Here is a 22,083-nt window from a genome sequence, read left to right on the forward strand (position 1 = left end):
GTCTCCCTCTCCCTCTGCCCCCCCACCACTTGCGCACACACACACTCTCTCTCTCTCTTTCTCAAATAAATTAATCTTTAAAGTATATAAAAATAAAAAGAGGTCTAGCCTTGAAAACTGGCCTCTTTGAAAAGAATAAAGATAACTGAGATTCTCAGCGCCACATTTTTGGGACGTTGGGACCAGCTGAGAAATGTTTAGAATAATTTTCACATATGTGAAGAGTGATGAAGAACAACATTTTATAATTTCAAAGCAAGGGGGAATCAGGAGGTGGCTTGAATTATAGGAGATATGATTCAGATCAGAGAAGACTTCCTGATAGTAATCTGTTTAAAAAAGAAAGAAATTGGGGCACCTGGGTGGCTCAGCAGTTTAAAACCACTGCCTTCAGCTCAGGTCAAGATCCCAAGGTCCTGGGATGGAGCCCCGCATTGGGCTCTCTGCTCAGCAGGGAGCCTGCTTCCTCCTCTCTCTCTCTGCCTGCCTCTCTGCCTACCTGTGAATCTGTCTGTCAAATAAATAAATAAAAACCTTTAAAAAAAATAAAAATAAAAAAGAAAGAAATTGAGACATCTCCTCTACGTATCTTAGATATGAAGGCACTCATCTCTCTGTGACAAGCATAGTCATCCCTGCATTTCAAAGAACCGGGCTTTATCTTCCCATCCTTTTTTCTTCCCAAGGAGATATTGTGTGCATAAGCTATGCCAAGTGCAGTGCTGAGGTTTAGGGCCATATGGGTGAAGGACAGAGACCAGGTCTTCCTGGAGCTCACTGACCCCTGCTTCACGCTCAGTATGTAGCTGTTGAATAAGTACGTAAATGGAGATGTATAAATAGATAAATTCTAACACAATCATATAGTACTAATAGCTATCCCAGTATTGAGATTCTAACTATGGGTAAAGTAATTAGTGCTTTGCAAAAGAGTTGGCCTTTGAGCATCTTGAAAGGTGACTGTCAGTCTGCAAGTTGGGAATGAAGGGATGGGGCACACACCTGAGGCATGACGTTGGGCTATTTGCATGCTGGTTCCGTGTGACTGGAGGGGAGGTTACGCAGTAGAGACAGGAGGACCGGTCATCGGAGAGGAGGCGGGAGTAGAATCAAGTACACAACCCCAGTCCTTCAGAGTCTCTTGAGCGCCTCATGATTCTTCATGCTTTAGTTACTTAAGTCAAGTCCTACCTTATTTAATACTCTCCTGGCCTGGCCTGAAAATAGGACAGCACTTTTTTTTTTAAGATTTTTTTTATTTATTTGATATAGATCACAAGTAGGCAGAAAGGCACACAGAGAGGGAGGAGGGAGCAGGCTCCCCACTGAGCAGAGAGCCCGATGCGGGGCTCGATCCCAGGACCCTGAGATCATGACCTGAGCTGAAGGCAGAGGCTTTAACCCCCTGAGCCACCCAGGTGCCCCAGGACAGCACTTTTTTGAGCTTCATTTGTAAACTCGTAAAGCAAAAGAAGGGTTGCTTGCTCATATTCTAAAAATAGGCATAAGCAAGGTGATCCTTCAGTTTGGCAATGTTTGACCCCAGCCTTGGAATTTGCCAACGTCCCTCCTCTTTGAGCAGTGACACGTTTCATGGTCATGGTACAGAACACCCAAGAGGCCCGGCATCGGTGTCTTTCTAGAGAGTGGTGAGGCTTCGTGTAGGAGGTCCAGGAGAAGAAAGCACAAGCTAGCTGCAATTCTCAATGAGGTTGGAGCCACAGAGCACAGAGAACATGCTATTTAGCTCCTGCCAACTTCTTGGAGAAACATCTCTGTGCACAGGGACACGGTAGCTCTGCAGAGCTCAGAAGTGCAGGGGGCAAGCTGCTGTGGAAAACGCTGCCTCTTGGACCCTCTCATTGCTCCCACCGAGAAAGGGGGAGAAAAGGGTAGGAGCTGAGGCGTGTCCGCTCTGAAAGTACCCTTCCGTGCATGACTGTCTACTGACTACTGTCTCCTTTTTGGGCACCGCGCTGGAGCCGGGAGGCAAATACCATACATTCCTGACCAGCAGGCGTCCCAGCTTTTCCTCTGGAGACAGACATTTCCTTTGCAAAGCAGTTGAATAAGCAGTCACCATACAACATGAGATAAAGAAGACGGTAAGCAGAGGACATCTCGGACCTTAGAGGAGCCCCTGACTCACCCTGAGATGGAGGAGAGCTCCAGGCATGGCAGCAAGATTCAAGAAAACCCGTGCTCAGTATGGCTGGCGTTGGCTCTTTGTGGCTGAGACCGCAGCGTAGATAAAAGTGTATGGGGTAAGGGACTGGAATGTCGCCTCTGAGCCCTCATAGGGCAGAGGACCCAGACTCCGTGGGCTGTAAGCCAAGGTCCCCCCATCTTCTGCACGCACACGCTCGCTCGGGCAATCATTCAAGGGCGCTTTCGTACCGTGGCGGTTATGTTGAGAAACCCAGAGAAGAGCACAATTGTAAAGAGTAATTAGTGTTGTGACTAAATAAATGAACACCACCTGTGCATCCTGTTTGGGGAAATGAGTCAAATTAGTGAAACAAGTTGCATAATCACAGCAAATGCCAATCTCAGCCGTTGCCGCTATGCCGGTCATTTCTAGCTTTAATGAGTGGCTTCGTGATCAGTGCTCATTCATGAACGAAGAGGAATTTTAGGTTTATGTTTTATTTTCAATCACATACGTAATTTGTAATCATTGCCAGAATTTTTTTTTTAAATTTAGTTATACAAAAATAAAGAAAAGTTACTCTAAACCCACCAGGCAGAAATGACCATCAACATTTTGGTGCGGATACTTTCAGACTTTCGTAAACATGTATATTTATGAAAACCGATTATTTAGTTATTTCTTATGTTGTCTTAGTTTACATTGGACTTTCTGTTGTTGTTGTTGTTGTTATCCTTTGTTTCCCTCCTCTTTTTTTTTTTTTTTTTTTAAAGTGGGGGCCGGTTTTGCTCTGTGATCTGAGGTTTTCTTTGGTTCATTTCCTCTTCCCCGTCACACTCCAGGGATTTGGAAGCTATGGTCCTAAGTCCCTCTGATAGTTTCTGATGAATGTTTAAATAACATGATGTTAGGGGCGCCTGGGTGGCTCAGTGGGTTAAGCCGCTGCCTTCGGCTCAGGTCATGATCTCAGGGTCCTGGGATCGAGTCCCGCATCGGGCTCTCTGCTCAGCGAGGAGCCTGCTTCTCTCTCTCTCTCTGCCTGCCTCTCCGTCTACTTGTGATTTCTCTCTGTCAAATAAAAAAAAAAAAAAAAAAAAAACAGTGATGTTTAAAACCCACATTCTAAACCTGTGTTTCTCAAGTTATTACTGTCAAGAATGAAGCAGTGTCTGTTGACACACCGCTGTACACAAATGGAAGATGACCAGGGGCTCCTTCCTCCAGCTCCGCAGGCACGGTACCCCTCCCACCGAGTTTCTGCTATTCTCTGAGACTGTTACCGCAGTCGGCAGTAGCTAAATCATTGATTCTCATGGATTGGACCTCTTGTTTGAAGAACGACAGTGTTTACATTCTTCATAGGAATAGTGCTATTTAGCAGGGTCTGCATTGCCTGTTTTCTGTGCCGCTGGTTAATCTCAGTTACCATAGACAGCATCAGTGTTCTAGAACCTTTTCCCAGCCAAAAACGTCTTCTTGTTCCTTTCACTTGGCACTGACAGCATCTTGGGCAGATAATAAAATTGGGGAATCATAGCCAAGCATCATCCCTGTAAACTACATAGACAAATTCCCCCAACATCTTTTTCTTTTATATGGGATTTATTTCTTTTTCCTGGATTTGGGAAAGATCTTTTTAGACTTAATATGCAGTAGATCAAAATATTTTCATGAAGTCCACAGTGAAAACCTTTTAAACTGGACAAATTTTTTTCATTTCAGGGAAATTTCCTTCAATATTCCTTTCTTTTTCTCCTCCTCCCCCTCTTTCTTCTTCTTCTCCCCCCTCCCTCCCCCTCCTCCTCTTCTTCTTTGACTTCTTCTTTGCAAGGGAGAGGGGCAAAGGGAAAGGAGGAAGGGGAATCTTAAGCAGTCCTTGCCCAGCGTGGAGCCTGACATCAGGGCTCAGTCTCACAACTGCTGAGACCATGACCTGAGCCAAAGTCAAGAGTCGGACACTTAACTCACTGAGCCACCCAGGTGCCCTTCAATATGCAATTTTGAGGTTGGTTCTGTTGCATTAGTTCTGGTTCTTACTGCTTCCTCATTTACTCGCATTAGGCATCTGCTACAGACACTCTGTCCTGTGATTCTAGTCCATCTGTTTCTCTTTCTTCATTCCACTCGGAGTTTGTTTTTTCCCTCTGAACTCTGGGTGATTGTCTTCAATTTGCACTCACCTTAATAGTTTCTGAATCAGATTGAGTTTCGGATCCACTTCAGGGACTTTTTGTAATTATAGGTTTCATAGCTTCACCCAGGGCCCACTGACTCAAAATCGGCTCTATTTCACCCTAGGAATGTATATTTTAAGTGTCCCTCCCCCCGCTTCTTTAGGTAGGTTTGAGAACCACTGTCCTATTTCACTAATCTAATTCCGTTTAATTCAGGAGTGATTCTGCTCTTTACTGCTTTTCATGCAGTTTTAAGTTCTGCAATGGAATTATTTGGTTGCTTGTATTCTTTTCATAAAATCCCTTTTTTATCTCTGTTTGTTGCCTCATTACCTCTCTTATAGCAACTTGGAGTGTTGAGTAATTACTTTGAGAATACAAAGTAGTTACTATTAAACTTTTGTCTTTGTCTTGTGGCAAATCTTTTCTCAAGGATGCTATCTTTTTCTCTTTTATGCATATGTTTAGTTCCTGATGTTCATATTATGTTTATAATTTGTATTGTGGAACACTTTGTGTTCTGGGTTGGGACCTGTTTGATGGCTCACTCTTCAGTGGTGCCGTAGGTGACTTCTCTGCATCCCCAGGCCCCCGTCCCTTGAGGACTGCGTGGTATGTCTCTAGATACTAAGTCCTGTTTTCCAGCTGGAGGACCGTGGAGAGGAACCAGCCTTATGTCAAGACCCAGTGGTAGAATTTTGCCTTACTCAGCATTTCCTCCACATCTGGGAGCTCTTCCATCAAGACCCACCTCTTCATATCTTGGGTTCATTTCCCCGGCCCAGTCTTCTGTGTACTGAGCATGGCTTCCTCTATTACATCACACAAATGTCTGTCCACCTGACTTGGATAGAACTGACAGGAGTTGAGGCAGCATCCCGCCTATCTCCACGATGTTTTTCCTTTTTTTTTTTTTAGGAATGGCCACACTGGTAACAATTGGGTTAAAGAAAAAGTTCTGCCTTCAGAACTTGCGGGTTGAGCTGTGTGCATTTCTTGCCCACACTGCATGTTCCACACTGTTCCTTATCAGTGAGTCCCTCCACCTCCTGGTTATGCAGTTGGCTTCAGATCCCCAGCCTCCATAGGAAGAACTCTTCCCCTAGATGTCAGACAAAGTGAGTCAGCCCACAGGAAAAGGCAAGTAATAGCCAAAGCATGGCAACAAGCTCAATATCCATCTACAGTTATGGTTAGTAAATTCGTGCAGCTGTACAACAGAATGCAAACCCAAGTAGCCATGGGTTATTTTGACATATAGACAAATGTCAAAAACAAAACTGAATGAAGAGTCAAATGGAAAACACCAAGAGTGACTTATCCCTCTTGCTGTTAAAGACAGAAGCTGAATGGAGTCCAGTCTGCTCACTGTCCGGTACATCACAATGCCTGATGCTTCAAATCTACAGATGACTCAAACTGAAAGATACATCCAATCATTCACCAAGTATTAATTGAGCACCTATTATGTGCTGGGCCAGGTGCTAAAGATACAGCAATGAATAAGACATCTTCACTGCTGTCACGACACTTAAAATGTAAAATGGAACATGGACATTAAAGAATTGCATGAAAAACTATTTTTTTGAGATTTTATTTATTTATTTGATGGTGAGAGAGAGATGGCGAGAGAGGGAATACAAGCAGGGAGTATGTGGGGCTTGATCCCAGGACTTGGGATCATGACTCAAGCCTAAGGCAGAGACACCCAATGACTGAGCCACCCAGGTGCCCCTGCATGAAAAGCTATTTAGTGGCAGTTGGAAAGAAGTTACTGTATAATAGTGAAAAGGAGGGAACCCAGACTGGCGCTAGGGGAAGGGTTTCTTAATGACCAATAATAGGAACCCCAATTAATAAACAAGTTAAACAAAGAAACCAGGAGAACTGCAGTACAATAAAGTCAGATCCAGCAGGAAGAGCCCAGGGGCTGGGAATAACTTGGCAAGCTAAAGTAATTAGCATAAAGGCACAGTCAGGAAGGTGGGTAGTGACCCAAGATGGGGGAGCAACACACTTTGCAGAGCTGTGTAAACCGTGATGACCAGGATTTGGGTGTTAGGCTAAAGTTAGGGCAAGTTCTGCAGGGGTTAAAAAGTAGAGAGACATCCCTGATTTCACAGCTTTTCAAGTTGAAGATGTGTCTTTTGAATAGAAGTCAGAATCTTGATGAAATCCCATGGATATTACCCCGGCCCACCCCTGCTGGTCAGACTTGCCTGCCTTCCTGCCATTGAAAGGTGGGGGCCGTGAACTAAAGACGCCTTAAGATTTTCAGTAGGCCAAGGAAATATGCCACATAGCAAAACGGATGGGCCTTCATTCTGAATCAGCATTTTATTTTTATAGATTCTCATTGAATGATGATAAAGCGTCCATTCCGTAGATCTTTTCTAATACCAGAGAATTAATTTCAATATAACTTCATCGGATTGTCTGCCATCCCTCCTCCCACGTCCACTTCCTCTGACATTTACCCATTGTTTGCTCAGATCCTGGGAAATAACTAATTACTTTCCAGAATAATATGACCTACAGTGATGAATGGTCCAATTCACACCTGTTTATTGAATACCAATGGCATGGAGGTACTTCGTCATACACTTCAAAAATGAGTGACAAAGATGAATGAGCCAGGTTTTCTGCCTTCAAGAGGCCTCTGGTTTCAGATGAGATTCAGAAGATCTCAACAGACTGTGATCTAGCTGCTCCCAAGATGGCTAACCAACCCGGGATTTTCAGAAGCAAGAGAGAAGCCAAGAGGACTTTCAGTTACCCGGGTCTCCAGCAGTAAAGAATTATTTTTAATAGACTATTTTAAAAATATTCATTGAAAGCCCGATGTTCAGAAACTTGAGTATGTCAGCCCACATGTGTGTTCCCTATGTAATTCCTTTCACTGAGTCAAGCTTTTCAAACAGGTTTTCCCTAAACTAGCAGGGCATCCTTGGGGACCACTGATGTCCATGTTTGCAGGCCAACCTGGCTGGTTACTCCCTGGAAGGGATCAAAATAGCTGTTGTCTGGTTCTCATTTTGTATTTGCCTCACTGTGAGTGTGATGTAAAGCTGACAGTGTTAAGCAGCATTTATTTTCTGCTGCTAAATAGAATCATGTAGTAGACAACTCCCCCTTCACCCCGGAAAATGCAGAACATGGAACACTTAATTACAGTAACAGTTTTTACATTGAGGAGGCACCTTGCCATAAGGCTCCTTCAGAGCCTCCTTGCCATAAAGTATCTGACTAGCCAGGGAACCACGCACAGGTCCCTACGGAAAGACATTGCATTGGATACTCATTATAAATCTACAATAATCCTGAAGTAGCAGTATCTTAGTGGAGGGCCAGAGAGGAAGAGGTCATCTCCCTATGTACCAATTCCAGTACAAATTTATGAACTTTTAAACTCATTAACATACGTTCCTAAATAAGCTGGAATGGCTCATTTGCTCTCTTCTTGGTACCTGACTCTCCTGGAAATCCGAAGCAACACAAAACACACATTCAGCTATCAGGGCAGGAGTGGGACCTGGAATGTTCTTTGGGTATTAAAATACATCATCTTCCCCAAGCCACCCCCAGCCTGAGACCCTGAGGTTTTGGCCTCTTTTAGGAGGTGACATTTCACTGCCTACCCCTCAGTTAAAGTAGTTTTATGCCAGTCAAGGCCCAAGGATAATTACTCTCAAATTCTTTACGAGAAAATCTCATTTGCATTTGCATATTAGATCCCTCACAATGGATGGGCAGGCATCAAAGAGTAAATCCATCCTCTAGCTGTAATTCACACACACACAAACACACACACACACCAGTTTGACACAGTGGAGCAGGGTGCCGTTATTGAGAAATTGAAGCACCAGGTGTGATTAAATAAGATCACACATTTCATTCTCTCTTTAATTTCACATCACTCTTCAGCAGCTGAATCCACGAGCTCCCACCGCCCCGTGCAGTCAGCCTGCACGGTGCATTCGTGGTGTGCCCAGCGGAGCGGTGGCAGAATGTTTCCAAAGTAAGCCACCCTGCTGGGCTGCTGTGAGTCAAATCTGTTTTGCCTCCAAATTATTCAGTATTGCTAGATCTGGGTTATTAATCCATTAATCTCCCTGGAAGGTTTCTGGTACTACTGGTAAGGCTTCTGTTACTTCTACATCACGGAGGCTCAGTTGCAACTTAAAGTCATTTCGAACCATAGAGAAGACTGGGATCAAGGATGGAGAAATGAGTAGAAGACTGTACCGCCTTTCGTCTTAGCCCGTTCCCTGCCCAGCTCCCCCACATCTCTCCCCACCCAGCCCGATTCTCTGCCTGTAGGATTAGGAATTGGAAGTGGCACTTCCACATTGCATTTGCAAACTTGTCCCGAGGGGCTACCTGTGCGGCATTCTGGATGCCATGAAAGAATGGAATAGAGGTAAGGGGGCATGTCTCAGACTAGGGTTCAGTGTTTCTGACTCTGCTATTTAGCAGTTCAGCACCACAAGGAGTAAAACAGCACCCCCGCGCCAAGCAGCAAGTGGGGGTCACGTAGCTCAGCCAGCAGGGCACAGGGCTCCGTCACGGCTGCAGTCTCCGGAGAGAAAGGAACGGCTGCCCTTCGCAGCTGTGTGTGCTCTTCCTTTGTAACCAGCGGCCAGTCCCGGTGACCAGGGATGGGTCAGCTGTGTAGCACGATGTGCGTTAATTCATTCCACAAATACAGATGGAATGCCTATTTGCCGGGATGCTGTCCCCAGTGGCCCTGAACGAGCACCATCACTGCCCCAGGGAAGCTGATCCACGATCAGCCTCATGATCTGCCCTCCCTTGCTTCTCCATTCTTACCCGTTCACCAGCAGTGTGCTCTGTTAACATCTAGTGGGAACAATAACTTGCATTCCCGTGAGTATCGTGCTTTTTCTTGCTTTCATTCATTCTGGTCCACGTGCTTGGGGAGCCTGGACCACGTTCTGCCCCTTCACCGGCCTAACTCCCAGCCCCATGTCCTTCCTGTCTCATTTCCTCCAGCTCCTGCCCCAGGCCTCACCCCTCCTCCGAGCTCACCACAGTATGTCTTCACGTCTCTCATCCCTGCCTTAACCTTTTCAAGGGTAGAGCCTGTGTTTTATCGTCCACATTCTGCTTAACATATCTTGGGAACTCAATAAATGTTTGTTGAATTCATGTATATCCTTGAAAAAGGTCCGTATCCACACATTTGCCCTCCATGTAACTTTCGTAAGGGCCTCAAGATAGCTCTTAAATCGCAAGTGGAGCAATTGTGACATTTGTAATCTTGATCACCCTAATTGTAGTGAGAATTAACACCCCCACATACTTTCTTAGGAAAATCACCTCCTCTCCCTGGTATACTTTTTAATAAGAATGGAACCCCTTGGCAAAATTAAATTGGAACTGTTAGAAGTATTAGGTGGGTTTTGTTGTTGTTGTTGTTGGAATCACTTCTGGAAAATTACCAAGCCTGTGTTTTCCTTACCAAGGACAAATGAAAATTTATTTTGAAAAGGAGAAGAAGAAACAGATTGACATCTATAAAAAATAGGCATGCATGTAGTTAGAAGGCAGTGTGTTTGGATGGTGAGATTAAGGGTCTCTTTTCCTTTTTTCAAAATGTTATTTAATATTTTATAACTTATTTTGATGGAAAAAGTATTATAAAGTAAAACAAGAATTTTCTTGAAAGAAGCTTATATCTAGTTTTGCTTTACTTATATGAGCTCAGGTGAATCAATTAAAGGTTCTCCCTGGCCAAACAAATATTTTGCCAATACTGCTGTGTGAAAAGAATTTTTTTTTTTTAATCTCGGCCTTTTTATCAGCAAGATGTTCATTCATTCAACAAATAAATATCTACTATGTGTCAGGCACTCTAATATGCACTTTTCTTTGTTAATAGCAATGACGATTTGTAATATATATGTGTATCAAATTGTTACATTGTTTACCTTAAACGTACAGTGTTGCTTATATTGTATTCCTTAAACGTACAGCTACATCTCAATAAGGCTAGGAAAAAATAACCATGACAAACTTCCAGAGCCTTCGCTGCCTCTCAAAGGTCTTTCCTATACATTAGAACTACTCTCTGTCCCACAATTTTATAAAGTAAATAGGATGTGCATATTAGTCACAAATACATGAGCTGCTGTAACAAATATATTCTGAAAAGCTAGTGGCTTAATTCTGTCTGATTTAACAATCCTCGCCGAAGGTTGCAGATCTGAGAATGTCTATTTTACACAGTCATTTAGGGACCCAGACTGACAGCCGCTCTGCTACCTTGGATAAGCCATTTTTGAGGTTGCTCCAGTCCCTGCCATTCCAACCTGGAGGTAAAGGGCCTTGACCAAGTAAACACAGGTTTACAAGCAACACTGGTGCTTACATTCTGTTGGCGAGAGCTTAATCACATAACCACATGAGCCTCGAGGGAAATTTGGAATTGTTGTCTAGCCTTGGGTTCAGGGAGAAGGGACAAATGGATTTTGCTTGGTAGCTGCAGTCTCTGCCACAGCAGACATTTTTTAAATTGCCTTATAGGATGTAAAAAATTAAGGCTTCAAGAGGTTGACCTGCTTAAGATGCTTAAGATCACCCAGTTAAACATGAAAAATCAGAATCAGAAGTCAGGTTCCTGAATGCTAGATGAGGGTTGTCTCTTCCATCACTTGTGTTGCCTAGAAATAAATGATCACGGATACCAGCTTTGTAGCCACATAGCCTGTGGATTCCCCCTGTGCAGTCTACGGACGACGGGAGTCTGAACAGTCCTAGCATGGCCCAGAATTCGACGTTCCTGTGTTGCTTTATTTGGTCTAGACCAGAGAGGGGAATCCTCCTAAAGTTTGAAAAAAGACTAAATGCTACCTCGCAGACATATTACCGTAGGCAGTGTGTTTGGCTTTCCAGCACCTCCAAAACAAGTCTGAGAATGGTCTTAATAAAATCCGCACCACGCTGAAAGTCAAAGCACTGTTCACAAGTGCGAATAGAGCCCTGGCCTCGTTAGCTGCTCCCTATCCAGTGGCTCGTCTGAAGATGATTCATGAGAAGCTTATTATGTGAGAAGCACAGGGCTGTAGAGGGGATCAAGACAGACACAAGTCCGTCCACTATGGAGCTCATCCTAGAGAATAATGGCGGAAGGCCTCTTTCCACAGGGGCTTCTGGGAAGGCATTTCTGAGAAGGTAGTATTTAAGCTGAGTCTCACAGGATGAGAAGTCAGCAATGTGAAGAACAGGTGAGGGGAGACTTTCAGACAGAGAAACACTGTATACTCATGGTCTGAGCAAGAATGTGGCACCTTCACGGAACTGAAGGTGTCCCTCGTGGCTAGGGATATTGAGTGAGTGACAGTGGTCAAGAGAATCACAGCTAAAGTTCACCCTCACAACCTGTGAGGTGGGTTACCACCGTCATCCCCATTTTACATATAAGGAAACTGAGGCATAAAGAAGTTACAGGGCTAAATTACTTGTGTAATTAAGGTCACACAGCTGTTTAACAGGACCAAGATTTAAACTCAAGGAGTCTGGTTACAAAATCTACTCCTATACTCTTGCCTTATACTGTCATACTGCCAGAGGAAGGTTCTGAGGCTTCACTCTCCAAAAATAGTTTTTCTGTCCTTTAATTAAAAACAAGAGGGCGCCTGGGTGGCTCAGTGGGTTAAGCCGCTGCCTTCGGCTCAGGTCATGATCTCGGGGTCCTGGGATCGAGTCCCACATCGGGCTCTCTGCTCAGCGGGGAGCCTGCTTCCCTCTCTCTCTGTCTACTTGTGATCTCTCTCTCTCTGTCAAATAAATAAATAAATAATCTTAAAAAAAAAAAAAAAAAAAAACAAGAGGCACCTGGGTGGTTCAGTCAGTTGAGCATTGACTCTTGATTTTGACTCAGATCATGATCTCAGGGTGGTGAGATCAAGCCTATGTTGGGCTCCATGCGCATATGGGAATCTGCTTAAGGATTTCTCACTCTCTCTTTCTCTCTCTCTCTCAAATAAATAAATCTTTTTTAAAAAATGAAAGTAATAAACCACCTCTTTCTCTTACCTAAATGTTCTGAACCTAAGATTTCTGGATCCCTCCCACCTGGAAGGGAACCCTGGACAGAATTTAGTGGGACCGAAGAATCCAGATATATGTGTTGATAATATTGTACAGAATATATATTATATATAGGACATACTTTATTTAGTCAACTTTTTACTGAAATTTAACATTTCTTTCTATCGTGAATATAACAAAACCTCCATATTCTTAGCAGTTTATGTGATTTGTCACTAGAATCACAAGTAATTCTTAATCACATAAGACTTGCTGAAGAATTCTTGAAACGTCATTTGCACTCATCACTACTGTCAAATTGTAAAAGTTACTATTTCTGCCAATAAATCCTATTCTTGAATGCCTTGATTCCAAAAAAAAAGACGTGCATTGTTCCATCAACAACTTTTTAAAAACTATTTTGGTAGCTGTTTTTCAATATAAGTTATTTATTTTTAATCTTCTATATTTTCCTTTTTGCATTTAAATAGATTCTTGAGAAGGAATCTATAGGCTTCCCTAGACTGCCAGATAAATATGAATTTATAACACCTTGAAAATTCCTCTGTGATTTTAACTATGTTTCCCCATGCCACAGCTTCCACCAAGAGCCATTGGGCCAGGGCACCTGGGTGGCTCCATGGGTTGAGCCTCTACCTTTGGCTCAGGTCATACTCTCAGGGTCCTGGGATCAAACCCCACATTGGGCTCTCTGATCAGCGGGTAGTCTGCTTCCCCCTCTCCCTCTGCCTGCCTCTCTGCCTACTTGTGTTCTCTCTTGTCAAATAAATAAGTAAAATATTTTAAGAAAAAAAAAGCCTTCAGGCTGACTTACGACTTACGATTCTAATTTTAATGGTGATTCTTTCTTAGTGTGGCATATGTTAAAAAGAAGTCCATGGCACACAAGAAGTAAGAATCCATTTAACCTCTTCTGTGTTTCAACTTTTGCCCTCCTTTCCCGTGTCACCAGATTTCTAGTCTATGGATTGTCTAGATGTTCTCATGTCCCATTGATTCCATAGTTCTCTGTTTCCTGGCTTGGTCTCCACCTTCTTTTCACAAGATGACCACTCTAAGGTCACTGGAGTCCTCTGGTGTTAAATAAATACTTCCCATGTCTTTTTTCCTGCATCTGTAGAATTCTGCCGCTGTTGGTCCCAATTCTCTTCAGGGCACTCTCTCTTGCTTCCGCTTCAGGAAAATCACTCTTCCTTTCTTACCTTCTTCACTGTGTCTTTACAAGCTACTCTGGTCTTCACTCCTCATAAAATAAAGTTCCAAATATTCTCCTTGGGAAACCACATCTACCCATGACTCAGACATGGGCTGAGTCTATACATCGATTATTCTAATCAGAGCTAGTGCTTCTAAATTTCCTTCCGTCATTCCCAGCTACCCAAGGAAGGTCTTTCCCTTAATAGCCCCGATGTACCACCAACGCAGCACATCCAAGTTGAACTCACATACTGCCTCTGCCCCCAGCCTGCTCTTTCTCGTGCATCCGTGTTTTGATTATTGACATCAGGTCTTCTGATCTGATGAGTGAAACATTTCAGGGCTGTATCAGTTCTCCCCCCCACACCCCCACTCCTCCTTCTGCTGAGCACTGGTGTACTCTAGTGAAGAAGTGGGGTTGATCTAGCCCAAGAATGATGTCTAGTACTGGGAGACAAGTGGATTCACTGGGTGTACGTTTTGTGAGTATAAGATCAATGTATAGCCCCTTGAAAATTCCTCTGTGACTTTAACTGTCTTTCTCTGGGCCCCAGCTTCCCAGGGGCCTGATGGCTGACATGACTTCAAGATCAGATTGTAATGGTTCTTCTCTCAGTGTGAACTTGGGAAAACAGGCCACGTTCCTCTGCCTGGCATCCCATAGAACCCCTTCCCTTGCTGCCGAGAGGTCTCTAGCCTTTTCCTGACGAGAGCCAGGTGAGGGGGGCATGTGGCTCAGGAGTGTTCTTATATGACAGATCCTGGTAGGCGCCAACTCTCACTCTTGACGCCTAGCAGGTGTTTGGTCTTTGATGCGTTCTTAGGGGTTCTTTGGACACCAGTGCCCCCCACTCCCATTGCTGGGGACGGCTCACTTGCAGTTCCCTTGACAAGAGAAAATGCATCAGTGTTCTTCCACAAGTCTATTTTTCTTCAACCAACAGCATTTCAGCAGTGCATCAACCTTTCAGCTGGAGTGGTGTTTTCACCTTTTAAGTGCCATTTTGGAGAGGTCTTAACTCCTCCACACCAGCTCTCTCCTGCAGGATGGCCCAGATCTGGCCCCTGGGAAATGATTCTGCAGTCCTTGCCCTGAGAAACAAGGACAGACTGTCCCGAGCATCAGAATCTTTTGTTTGGTCTGTCCCCAGAGGAGTGAGCAAGCCACAGGCACTGGCTTGTTAGATGTCTCACTTTGTCCTCCAGAGACACATGCCAGGTTAAGAGTTCTCTTGAAGCCTCCTTGCGAGACTTGGGATCAGGAAGCAGCCCTTCCTCTCTCTCCCCTACCTCCAAAGCACACAGAGCCAGGTTAGGCTGTCATGGACTCGTGCCCAGCTTTCTTAATAGAAAACCTCCTTCTAAAACATTTCCATTGAGGGGCACCTGGGTGGCTCAGTCGTTAAGCATCTGCCTTCAGCTTGGGTCATAGTCCCAGGGTCCTGGGATCGAGCCCCACATCAGGCTCCCTGCTCCATGGGAGGCCTGCTTCTCCCTCTCCTACTCCCCCTGCTTGTGTTCCCTCTCTCGCTCTGTCTCTCTCTCTCTGTCAAATAGATAAATAAAATTGTTTCTTAAAAATGCCTTAAAACATTTTCATTGAATTACATATGTGTGTGTACACACTATACACACATATGTATATATGTAATTTTACATACACACACATAGATTTTTTTTAACTGTATAGGTCACTAAATTTTCACAAATGGAGCACACCCACGAAATAGCACCCACACCAAGAAACAGAAGATGACTTCTATCCAAGAAGCCCTCCTGGCTGTTTCCTTCCAGTTGCTTCCCACCTCCCCAGAGGGTGAAGTCTCTTCTAAATACTGATAGTAAAGAACAGCAGCATCTGTTTTTGATCACTCTATCAATAGAATCATTCATTATGTGCGCTTTGTGTTTGACCTCTTTCATTCAACATTATCCTTGAAATTTGTCCACATTGTTGTCTGAAGTTTTAGGTTGTTTATTCTCGCTGCTCTAAACTGTTCAACATGTGAACACTTCACAATTTCCTTAAGTATTCCGCGGTTCACAGGCATTTGGGTAGTTTCTAGTTTGAGACTACTCTGCAGAAAGGCATGTTCTGAATATTATTAAACATGTCTTCAAGTGATAAAAGCATACGTTTCAGTTGGTTCGTATTAGAAGTAGATCTGCTGAGTCACTGGGGAGGTCTGATGCCTTGGTCGGCTGGGGCTGCCATCCCCAAGTGCCACAGACCAGCTGGCGTAAACAGAACCTTATATTCTCACAGTTCCAGAAGCCGGAAGTCTGAGGTAGAAGCGTCAGTAGGGTCGATTTCTTCTGTAGCCTCTCGCCTTGGCTTGTGGATGTGTCTGTCTTCTCTCGGTGTCTTCACATGGTCTTTCTGTATGTGTCTGTGTCCACATTTCCTCTCTGCATGAGGATACCAGTCATACTGGATTAGAGCTCACCGTCATGACTTCATTTTGCCTTAGTGACCTCCTTAAGGTCACATCAACAAATACGGTCACATTGTGAGGTGATGAGCGTCTGAACCGCCAACATATGAATTTGGGGTGTGGAGGCGGGAGAGACACAGTTCATCTGTACATACTCCTCAGCCTTAGAAGATCCTTCCATTGGGGTGCCTGGGTGGCTCAGTGGGTTAAAGCCTCTGCCTTCGGCTCAGGTCATGATCCCAGGGTCCTGGGATCAAACCCCGCATCGGGCTCCCTGCTCAAGTGGGGAGCCTGCTTCCCCTCTCTTTCTGCCTGCCTCTCTGCCTACTTGTGATCTCTTTCTGTCAAATAAATAAATAAAATCTTAAAAAACAAAAAAAGTGAAAGAATATCCTTCCATTGTCTCAAAGTGGTTGTACCGATGAACATCCCCTCCAGGAGCATATGGAAGTTCTGGATGTTCCACATCCTCACCAAGAGATGATTTTTTTTTTTTTTAAGAAATTTTTAAACGTAAGCTCCCAGCCTTGATATGGTCTTGATCGACTGAGAGATAAAGGTAATGCGAGTGGCTTTCACTCCTCTGTTGCAAACCTTGCGTTATATATGCAAAGTTTGTGACATCCATTGCATTCATGGAAAATGTCATCCCAATGTCACGTTAACTAGTTCTAGAATTTCTGTTTACTTGTTTTTTTCATCATTAGGCAGAAAAATAAGTTGGCAGTGCCAATATCTTTATTGTGGTGATTACGATTATTATTTTGAAATTTGGCCCTTCCACATCTATCCCAAGATTTTGATGGTAAATCACACCAAAAAGAAGAGGGTACCAGAAATCTCTGAGCAGTTAGAGCTCTTCATTCTGATGTTGGCCCTGCAGCTCTCAGGGTGAGCCTCTCAGTGGTTGTTGCCCTACCCCCACTCCGCAGCCCAGAGGTGTCACTTTGTCCGCACCCCCCATCCCCTGCCCCAGCCCAGAGATGTCAGTCCCGGCAGGGGTGGCTGCTCACGTGTCATCTGTAGGAAGTCTCCTTGACTCAGCTCCTCCTCCACAGCTGGGCTCTATGTGTCGAAGAACAATATGCCGCATCTGAATCCCAGATAACTGCTAAGTGACCACCAGGAGTAAAGATCTGTGTGGTATAATCTATTCTTTGTGGTTGCAAATTCTAAATATTTCTTTTCCTGGTTATTTCTCAGTTTGGTTCAGCCATCTTAAGAAAGGACAAGATCCCTTAGTAGTAATAGGGGAATATTGTTCTTTAATACCACACCAAGGTAATGAGCTTTCCCTGTGCTAATTCTGTGTGTCATCCGGGAGTTGAGCCTGGGAAGACCAAGAGTTTTGACACTGGCCCGGCCTTGGAACCAAGCTCCTGGGTGTACCTCCTTGGGCATGTCGTTTCATCTTTCTGAACCTCAACTTCCCCAAGTATACGCTTTAGATAAAATCACAACCATAAATGTTGTATTTGATATGCTAAAAAAAAAAAAAAAAAGCATAGAGCACGTCCCACCTGTTCATCCACTTTGTAAAAGGTTCAGTAGAGGCTGTAGTGGGTGATGGTCACGTAAGGGGCAGGGGGCAGTAGCAACTGTGGGAGAGGCATAGACATATTCACATGAAGAAGAAAAGACGAACCCACATTAAGGAATGTGCAAGGACAATATATCATTAAACGTTACAAAGACCCTAAGGGCTTGGAGAACAGAGCAAAGGTGAGGAAAATGTAGTCACACCAATATTCATGAGCTGAGACTTGGTCTGAGCCTTAAGTAGTGACTGACTTATTTCACTTAGCATAATACTTTTATCCATGTTGCAAATGGCAATATTTCACTCTTTTTTGTGGCTGAGGAACATCCCATTGTGTATATGTATATACCACATCTTTATCCATTCATCGGTCAGTGGACGCTTAGGTAGTTTTCAAATAAAGCTTCAATAAACAGAGGGATGGTTCAACATTCGCAAATCAATCAATGTGATACAACAGATTAATATGAGAAGAGAGAAGAACCACATGGTCCTCTCAATTGATGCAGAAAAAGCATTTGACAAAATCCAGCATCCGTTCCTGATTAAAACGCTTCAAAGTATAGGGATAGAGGGAACATTCCTGAACCTCATCAAATCTGTCTATGAAAGACCCACAGCAAATATCATCCTCAATGGGAAAAAGCTTGCAGCCTTCCCGTTGAGATCAAGAACAAGACAAGGATGCCCACTCTCACCACTCTTGTTCAACATAGTATTAGAAGTCCTAGCAACAGCAATCAGACAACAAAGAGAAATAAAAGGTATCCAAATTGGTAATGAAGAAGTCAAACTCTCTCTCTTCGCAGATGACATGATTCTTTATATGGAAAACCCAAAAGACTCCACCCCCAAACTACTAGAACTCATACAGCAATTCAGCAACGTGGCAGGATACAAAGTCAATGTGCAGAAATCAGTGGCTTTCTTATACACTAACAATGAAAATACAGAAAGGGAAATTAGAGAATCGATTCCATTTACTATAGCACCAAGAACCATAAGATACCTGGGAATAAACCTAACCAAAGAGGTAAAGGATCTGTACTTGAGGAACTACAGAACACTCATGAAAGAAATCGAAGAAGACACAAATAGATGGAAGACCATTCCATGCTCTTGGATCGGAAGAATAAACATTGTTAAAATGTCTATACTGCCTAGAGCAATCTATACTTTTAATGCCATTCCGATCAAAATTCCACCGGCATTCTTCAAAGAGCTGGAGCAAATAATCCTAAAATTTGTATGGAATCAGAAGAGACCCCGAATCGCTAAGGAAATGTTAAAAAACAAAAATAAAGCTGGCGGCATCACGTTACCTGATTTCAAGCTTTATTACAAAGCTGTGATCACCAAGACAGCATGGTACTGGCATAAAAACAGACACATAGACCAGTGGAACAGAGTAGAGAGCCCTGATATGGACCCTCAACTCTATGGTCAATTAATCTTCGACAAAACAGGAAAAAATATACAGTGGAAAAAAGACAGTCTCTTCAATAAATGGTGCTGGGAAAATGGGACAGCTATATGTAGAAGAATGAAACTCGACCATTCTCTTACACCGTACACAAAGATAAACTCAAAATGGATAAAAGACCTCAACGTGAGACAGGAATCCATCAGAATCCTAGAGGAGAACATAGGCAGTAATCTCTTCGATATCAGCCACAGCAACTTCTTTCAAGATACGTCTCCAAAGGCAAAGGAAACAAAAGCGAAAATAAACTTTTGGGACTTCATCAAAATGCATGTCTTTTTGAATTCATGTTTTTGGTTTTGGGGGGTGAATCCAGCAGTGGAATTACTGGGATGTATGGTATAGGATTTTAGTTATAGATGGGATCTAAAAAACAAAACAAAAACCAGAAACAGACTCATAAACACAGAGAACAAGCTGGTGGTTGCCTGAGAAGAGAGTGTGAAATAAGTGAATGGGATTACGACGTACAAACTTACAGCTAAAAGATAAATAAATCATGGTGATGAAAAGCACAGCATAGGGAATATAGTCAGTTTAAAGAATAGTAAGGATTGGAGATGTGGACTCCAATAGGAGTCACAGAACTGTGGTGAGAACTCTAAGTGGTTATTAAAATAATCTGGAGGGGCGACTGTCTAACTCAGTTGGTCGGGCAGGGGACTCTTGATCTCAGGGTTGTCGGCTCAAGCCCCACTTTGGCTGTAGAGATTACTTAGAAAGATTAATCCAGGGGTTCCTGGGTGGCTCAGTCAGTTAAGTGTCTGACTCTTGGTTTCGGTCATGTTATGATCCCGAGGTCACGGGATCAAGCCTCATGTTGTCTCTATGATCAGCATGGAATCTGCTTGGGCTTCTCTCTCTCTCTCTCATAAATAAATAAAATCTTTAAAAATAATAACAATCCAAATACGAGAGGGTGAATGTTTGTAAAGGAGTAGTGATTTCAAGAATAAAGAAGAAATAGCATATTGCAAACCCTTTGTAAGGCAAATAAGATTGAGGAGGCCACTTGATTTCAAGGCCAAATAAGAAAGCATCATAGGGTTGCACTAAAGACAAAACACTGAAGAGAAGAAAGATCATTAATTGCCTTTTGGACATATTACATTTGAGATAAGAGTAAGATATAGAAGCAAAGATGATTGACACGCTATTGGGCATTTGGTTGTAGATGTCAGAGGGAATGAACTAGAGAAAAAACCTTGTGATTCAAAACGTGGAGGAGATTGTTTGAAGTCGGCTGAAAAGGTGGCTCTCGCAGGACAGAGAGAAGATGAGAGCTAAGAAAAGCAGAGTTGCACAGAGGGAGGGTCCTAGTCAGAGGCGGGAGGAGAAAGATCATCCCACTAAGAAAACCAAAAGAGGAACGTCTTCTGGGAGACTTAATCAGGGCTGAGAGGCTCCGACATTGATTCCAAGTACTCAGGAACCTCAGAGTTCATGTCTTATTTTCAGTCACCCGGGCTTGCCTTTATATATTAGAGCATTTGTTCTTTCCATCTAATCATGGAAACCGGGAGTGAATTATTTCAGAGTGAGGGAAAAAATGCAATAAATGAGGTCACAGGAGAGGTTCCTGATGAAGCTGTATTAACTAGCCTTCTCTGCTTCATCCCATCCCTAACTGCCACATTCTTTGGGGAGGAATCATATAGCTCTTTGAAATCCTGTCTGCAGACATCCTGTCTGCTATCCCAAATGGTCCCAATATAACACTCTTTCTATAGAAAGAGCCTGAATTCATCAATTTCCGCATACTTCTTGATAAACATTGGCAGTTGCAGGTTGCCGGTAGATTACCAGGTCCCACATTTAATATCACGGAGGAATGCCATAGTGGCCATCTCAATTGTTGTTTTCTATTTGGCCAAGTGGAGAAATATAAGTGAAGAACAGCCAGAATACCTCTCCCAACTTGTAAACTAGCAAATTACCAAGAGATTGTCTAATTTTCCTCCCTGCTGTTCTCACACCTGCACACCATCCATGTTCAGAACTAATTAATATGTCAATACAGGAGCAGAACGTGGTTTATGTTCTATATGGGCTTTCTAATTTGGGTGCATAAATATTCACGATAGAAAGTGTCTCCCTTAAATCCCACAAAAGACACGTGGCAGGAAGGAATCTCTAAAATGGTTTCGTTAATGGTTTTGTTATCAATGGCTCTTGATAAAGGGAAAATTAAAATTTTGGTATGTATCTCTAGCAATATCTTAGTTTGCCCACAAATATTCTGTTGACCACCTGGTGACTATAACTAAGGCATGAGGATGTGATAATATTCCAGGGAACACTATAGACCACTTCCTACAGTATCTTACATACACAGTAAGAAACAGACTATTTTAAGGATGTAATCCTCACCCTCAAGAGTCCAATTTCTCAGCCCTGTAAAAGTGTTTTCAGTGTATCACTAAGGCAATCAGTCATATATTTTCTGTCTTCATGTGAAATACCTTTATCTTATAAGAAGGCAGGGGCACAGTAAAAGGAACAAGAATTTTGAGGACTGAAAAGCTCGGTTTAAATCTGGCGGCAGATACCAGGTCCTGTGTCAGATTCTTGGAGCAATTTACTAAATCTCTCTAAGCCTATTTGTAACATGAGGCAAATTAGTCCCACCTGAGAACAGTTATGAGAATTAAATGGATTCATAGTTAGAGAATACTTAGCACATTTTGGGGCTCTTAAAGTACTTACTCACACTGACATGCTTTAAAGTCTTTCTACTAGACAGCAGGCACTGTTCAAGACATGGAAGGTACAAAGATAAGATGTAGAGACCCTGCCATCAACAGCTGTGTCTGGTAGGGATGTCAGTCAGGGCTCAAAAGTAGGAGATAAAAGCTACTCTAACTTTCTGATGCAGAGAATATTTAATTAGGGAAGCAGAGCCTTCTAAAAATTGTTGGAAGGGCTAGAGAAGGTCCAGGTTCACTGAGAATTCTAGAAATGACTCCCAAAGAATACCACCCATCTGGCCTTGCGAGGTCAATTACTCTCTCTGCCTCAGTGAGGAAGGTATG

The 22,083-nt window shown here is 43.3% G+C and overlaps 1 protein-coding gene across 3 annotated transcripts in view; it reads left to right on the top strand.

Moving 5' to 3' along the window:
* SAMD12 (sterile alpha motif domain containing 12) overlaps window positions 1–22,083 on the top strand; it is a 385,878-nt gene that overhangs the window by 255,136 nt on the left and 108,659 nt on the right. The window contains exon 5 of one of the 3 annotated variants that reach the window (XM_044245057.1): window positions 5,662–5,904. The exons of the other annotated variants lie outside the window; for them this stretch is intronic. Coding sequence (XP_044100992.1) covers window positions 5,662–5,672 — 11 coding nt within the window. The 3' untranslated portion in view covers window positions 5,673–5,904. Of the gene's footprint in view, window positions 1–5,661; window positions 5,905–22,083 lie in introns of those variants that run through there. 3 annotated transcript variants of the gene reach the window in all.

Source organism: Neovison vison, chromosome 4 (genome assembly GCF_020171115.1).
Source record: "Neovison vison isolate M4711 chromosome 4, ASM_NN_V1, whole genome shotgun sequence".
In the NCBI taxonomy this organism is placed as follows: Eukaryota; Metazoa; Chordata; class Mammalia; order Carnivora; family Mustelidae; genus Neogale; species Neogale vison.